The sequence below is a fragment of the Amaranthus tricolor genome, chromosome 12 (assembly GCF_026212465.1).
Source record: "Amaranthus tricolor cultivar Red isolate AtriRed21 chromosome 12, ASM2621246v1, whole genome shotgun sequence".
NCBI lineage: Eukaryota > Viridiplantae > Streptophyta > Magnoliopsida > Caryophyllales > Amaranthaceae > Amaranthus > Amaranthus tricolor.
Window position 1 is genome coordinate 1,455,566 of NC_080058.1, and position 6,483 is coordinate 1,462,048.

Below are 6,483 nucleotides of genomic sequence, written 5' to 3' on the forward strand. Positions count from 1 at the left end.
TATAAAAAATATCTTGGCCTCAGCCATAAGTTTAAGCTTTTGATTGAGTTGATTCGTTGACGATATTTTATTATAAATAATTCATTAGATTTACAAATATAATATCTTAAAGTTTGGTAATATTTAACAACTTTTAATAATGAATTATCTCCAATAATAACCAAGGTTAATCATAACAATTAACAAGTACATGAGATTAATATAAATGGGTTGTACACATGATCCAAAATGCTTTGTGGTCTAAAATGATTGGTTATTTCAACCTGATCCCACCATAAATTTGTTTACTTATACAACTTAATATATGTTGCCAGCTTTTGTTGCAAGTTCAGATGTATACTTGCATGTTTCTTCAATCACCAATGCACCACCAGCTTATCTTGATCGATGCATTATTGTTCCAAAGAATCTCATCAATTAGACGTTCATATGACTATTAAAGAGAATATTATCGTACTGTCCTACTTATTTTACATTATTGAGGTGAAAAAATTTTTACAGCAAAGCATCGTAATTTAATGCAAAACAGAAAAGTAAATTAGCTCGAGTAATTACATATTTATAATATTGAAATAATTAGATAGCTATATTATTTAGTACGTTAAAAAAAGAAAATAGGATAAGGAATTTAAATTGCTAATAATAATAATACTAATAATACTAATACTAATAATAATAATAATAATAATAATAATAATATGATAAAATAAAAAATGATTAGATCTTATTTTGGGTGGCCTAGTATAGCAATATATATCATGACATTAAAAATCTTTAAATTGACAACTTTATGATAAAAGAGTAGTCATGACTTTGATTAGGCAATTTAAGCCATTGGTGGACAAAAGTTATGTTAAGCTTTAAAATGAACAATTGAACGTTTAAAGTAATTAGTTAAAAAATAAATTTAAATTGTGAAAAAAAAAATAAAAAATTTAAATTAATAATTGTGTTGAAATCAACAATTTAAATTCTATCTCACCTTGTCACAAAATTGTTGACTTGTATAGATGTTCCATCGCACCATACTTTTGTCGGCAGGTCATTTTTTCTCCTTACCAACTACATTAAGCTAAGAGAAAAGTATTTGTTATCACTTATCATTATCAAGTATTATACCATTTTGAAACATCAAGTATACCAATAGTTGTTTTTGATTCATATATTTTTAAGGTTATATTAATAAAAAATTGTGTAAGATATCATTTAGTTAAGTTGATAAAAAACAAAGAAATATTCTCTTTTCCTAATCGTTTGCAACACTTATTAATATCATGTATCCCACTGACTTTAAATAACTTCATATATATGATCTACACAAAAATTTGATGAGGTTAATGGTCCATCAATCTTATTTTATATGCTAGTTATTTTACTAAATTATCGATATAAGTACACATGTGAGAACTATATGTCTGTCAACATTTCACTAAATTTCCTATACTATAACACATATGAGTATTTCCTCAACATTTTCCCTTATATATGAGTCATATTCTAATTGTTATGTCACTAAATCACCGATGTAAGATCACATGTTGACATTTTCTGAACACTCTAACTCCACACATGTAAACCCACTAGATTTTATGAACTCGTGAAGAGTCAGGAACATGGCTTTGATACCATGGCAAATCCTTGTGGGCTTGTGTGGATGATAAGTCCGCGACTAATCATTAGTGGGTTCGTGTCTACAAGCACACATAAGAAAAGAGTTGATTACACAAAATGGATGAGATTCTTTATAAATGCTATATAGTAGTAGAAAGGTAGTCCACCAAACTTATATGTTAATCAACATTTCACAAAAAAACCGATATGAGATCACATGTGGACGTTTTATCAACACCATCTCTTAACAAAGATTAATCAGAGCAATTGTGTATCATGAATAGATTTAGGGTTGAAAATTTTTTCTAGCTTCCACATTTGTAATAGAGGTTTAATTTTCCCAATTCACCATCTATATGCATATTCCTCTCCCATCTTTTTCACTCTTGTCTCTAAGAGATTTTCATCATGAAAAAAATATAGACAATTAATAGAAATTAATTGATTAGAAAAGCTATATGGAGTATTTGGTAAATACCAAATATTTTTTTAAGTTAGTTTTTAACTTATTGATTTGTCAAAAAACAAAAAAAAGAAATGAAAGTAAATGACTCTGATTTATAAGCCAAAATAAAAAGATTAGTCTGTTAGCTTTTTACTCTATCAAACATCTTTCTAAACAATTATTGTTTGATTAAAAACTAAAAAAATATCTAACACCTTTAGCTGGTCAAACATACCAATTAAAAAGCAAAAGTGCTAACATCTAAAAAACACTTACAATAAACCTAGTTACATCTACCTATCAAATTACTATCCATTCCTAATAAATATCAAAGATAATAAAATCCAACATAAATATATCTTATTCATCCATCAATAAACATAATTTTTCACCAAGTCATAATTTTTTTTTTCTTCCAAACACCCCAAATGGTAAAATTCATGTATTTGGATGAGTTGAGAGTTGGGGTAACACAACACCCTTTAAAAGCTGGCAATGTGGCAGGTACAAAATTCCATGCTCTTTATTCTTGTAGACTGTAGTACTCCTGATACAGATTACTTCATCTGTCAGTCTATTAATAAACTTATACTCCATTATTGTTAATCAATTATCGTGATTTGTAAATAATCATAAAAGACAAAAAAATAATATTAAAATAAATAAAATTAAAAAAATAAATTAAAATCACTAAACTCTCACCTTATCAAATCTTATCACATGAGGGTGATTTGTTAACTTCACAAATTACCGTTATTTACTAAGACTTACTCCACTTCTACTCCCTCCGTTCCTTAATTAGGTGGAGGAATATTTACCGGAATTAAGAAAATTAGAATTTTTTAGATACTAAATATATTATTTTATTGAATAATAAATTTAATAGAAAAAAATAAAAAATCATAGATATTAAAACATACTTATTAAATAAAATTAATAAAAAAAGTATAGAAACCATAATTTATAAAAAAGGTAAAAAAAACATATATAAATGAGACCAAATCATAAATTAAATATATGTATAAATAAAAATTAAAAAAATTATAAATCATAGTCAAAAATAAAAATAATGCAAATCTTATCATATTATATCTACCTCATAGGGATTAGGACTAGAGAGTACTACATAAATAAAAGCATAGACCCAAGTCCCAACCAATAACTACAAAATTTAAACACACAGTAAGAGTAGATAGTAATACAAAATGATGAAACAGAGCATTGTAATTCAAGATATGCTCTGGTTTGCTCTGTTTTTCATGTGTATTATCATAATACCAACAATTCCAACTACTGAAGCTTACAAGAATTACACAGTTGGGGATTCTTTAGGTTGGTTTGATAAACTTGCTAAACCTGGTCTTGATTTTGATCATTGGGTTTCTACTAAATCTTTCTCTTTGGGTGATTTTCTCAGTAAGTTCCTATCTTTTTTCTTTGTATCTTTTTTTTTTAAGTATTTATTTTATATAATTCATTGATCAATTATTATGTTTAATGAGATTAACATAAACCCATCATAAATCCAAGATTTAATTTCATGAGTTTTTTATGTTCTAAATTTTTAGAATTTTTTTTGATTTTTTGAACTAGATGTATTCATTCAGGTCATGTATTCAAAATCAAATTTTGTATATACATTTGTTTTATATAATTTTAAATTCATTTCGAATTTGGATAAAGTCGGGTTGATAACAAAGTTTGATAAATTTTGAATTTTGGATTATGTTTTGAAAGTTTATAGTAGAAATTGATCATGGGTTTTCTGTATTGCATGTTTTAAAAATATTGTATCATGATGTTCAAATCATAAACTAACTCATTTCAACAACCAAAAAAAGTTCATAAATTAATTATTACAAACTTCAAAAGTATTTAGTTTCTAAATCATAAATTTTTATTATAGTTTTGGATTTTACTTTTTTCATTATTTTTTCCTTTCCAATACATAGAAAATTTTTAGAGTGAAAAACTATTTTATCAAAAATTAATATTAATAGGTTGAAGTAATAATTACCTCATTAACAAGTTATATTTTTGGGATGTCATTTAATAGTTTTTAACTTTTAACTTTGGATCTAAAATTATATGAACTATTGATTTTTTTATATTTTTTTTTTGAAAGGATATGCACTATTGAGTTAAATTGAAGTAAATGCAAAATTTTTATTTATTTTTTATCTTGTCTCAAGTCTTTTCTACTCTATTTGTAACAAATTATTGTATTCTACTCAATTTATAATAAATTTTATAGTGAAGTATAAAGTATTTATAATTTTACATATAAAGTACTAATGATTTAATATTGTATCGAATTTTTCTTGAGAAACTTAATATTTCATTTAGATAGTGAGTTAAAAGAAGTTTTATGTGTTATTATGCTGACTTAAATCTCAAAAATATCATAAACGTATCAATTATATGAATTAATTAATTAGTCGCTCCATTCATTATTATTTTACATCAAATTAACCTCAAAACAAATATAAAAATATCAACTTGTAAAAAATTCACACAAAAACAAAAAAGTAAAAGGAGATAACAAAAAAGTGATAAAGAATCAAAAATTGAAAAAAAAGTTTCAATAGAAAATTGAATGATACTTGTCTTGTGAATGCAAGTATTGTTGGGCCATTGTTGGAATCACTCCATGTTAGGTGTCTTTAGAATTTAGGCCATATAAAGTCAAACTTTATTGCTATTGCTATACTTGTACTACATGACCCATGAAGTAAGCCTAACATGCGAATAACACAATTTAGGCATTTACTAATGTAGTTGATTATTACTTTCAATAACATAACCACTTTTTATAAGGAACATGGCCCTAATACAATGATACCATAGTAATAAACAATAGAATAGCTAGATTACTCTTCATGTGAAGAGAGTTTACATATACAACTTTAGATATAAAGAAGATTTTTTTTGACTAGTGACTTAGAGTGCATAATTGCGTATATCTAACACAATTTTATCACACAAATTACAGTTTTCAACACGGATAGCAATCACTCAGTGATCCAAACATTCAACTCTACTACATATACTTCTTGTGATGCTCAAGGGGATGACAATGTAATATGGTCGAACATTGATCCCAATTCTACCGTTGTACGTCCTATTACTGTAGCGGTTCCGCTTATGAAAGAAGGTGTTACATATTTTTTCTCGGGTGACTATGATGGGGAGCAATGCATGAATGGTCAAAAATTTTCCATCAACGTGACTCATGGCCAAGGGTTGCCCCCAAGTCTTAGGGACAACCCTGACTTTGCTGTAGGACCTACCTCGGGGGAAGAATCTGCCCCTGGGCCTGTTAATTCCGATTCTGGAGATGATCAAGCAGCACCAGATACTATAGTATCTTCCGATTTTAGTCATCCTAAAAACGTGCCCCCCTCATCGGAGGATAGTTCTAGTACTAGTGATGATGAGGAAGATGATGGGAAGAAGAAAAACAAAGCAATTGGTTTTATCCCTAATTTGAAATTAATTTTTATTAGCGTGACTATGGGATTTTGCTTGATCTTCATTTAGTGATTTTCTAGTTTGAAGAAATTTGTTAGTGTTAGAGCCATATATTCATTTGATTTACAATACTTTTGCTATTTTCTTATATATACACGTAATTTTCAAAGCTCTTTGTATGCATTTGGTTTATTATTTATTTATTTATTTATTTATCATACATATCATATATGTATAGAGAGTTTTACTTTTTATGCAAAAACAATCCAAAGAATTATTCATATTTCTCTTGTCTATCTTTGCTCACATAATCAATTCCTAATTTGAAATTTGCATGAAATAAGTTCCACCAACTTTAAAATACAGTCCAATTAAAGCTAATGTATATAAGACTTTTAAATATTAAATTTTTATAATTTTTAAATATATGTAATTCGAGATATTAATGATTAAAGTTATTGCTATTAGATTGTATAAAAATTCTCACTCAGCATATAAATAAGAACAAAGAAAGGATATGAAGTACTTTATACATGCCTTGCATCATGCAAATATTTGTCGTAGGGAAATCAATGCTTTAACTATTGTGTGGATAATGGTTATCAAAATGGGGGTGAATGCTACTATCATGGAGATCCTTATGGTATTTCTTGTTGTAATCCTAACATATAAATAAGTTAATGGTAAATAAAATAAAAATTGTATTATATTTAATTTTACAAAAATTATTAAATTATTCTAGATATACATTTATCAATTCAATGATATTGTTTAATTGTTAATCAACTCAATTAAAATGTTTATATGGGACATTATATGCCACTAAGCAACTCTTTTACATGTAAGATTTTATTTATCTCTTTTAATGCTCGAACATTTGCATTTATTGTCACTATAAGCAAGGACAATGTTGAAATTTTCGTGCAACATGACAGAGCCAAAGGTGGTCGGGGTTG

At 26.7% G+C, this 6,483-nt stretch overlaps 1 protein-coding gene across 1 annotated transcript; it reads left to right on the forward strand.

The window, feature by feature from the left end:
• Window positions 1–3,141: 3,141 nt before the first annotated feature.
• LOC130797078 (early nodulin-like protein 18) lies at window positions 3,142–5,696 on the forward strand. Its single transcript, XM_057659568.1, has 2 exons — window positions 3,142–3,472; window positions 5,049–5,696. The coding sequence occupies exons 1-2, from the start codon at window positions 3,262–3,264 to the stop codon at window positions 5,594–5,596; spliced, it is 759 nt and encodes a 252-aa protein (XP_057515551.1). The 5' UTR covers window positions 3,142–3,261; the 3' UTR covers window positions 5,597–5,696.
• Window positions 5,697–6,483: the final 787 nt, after the last annotated feature.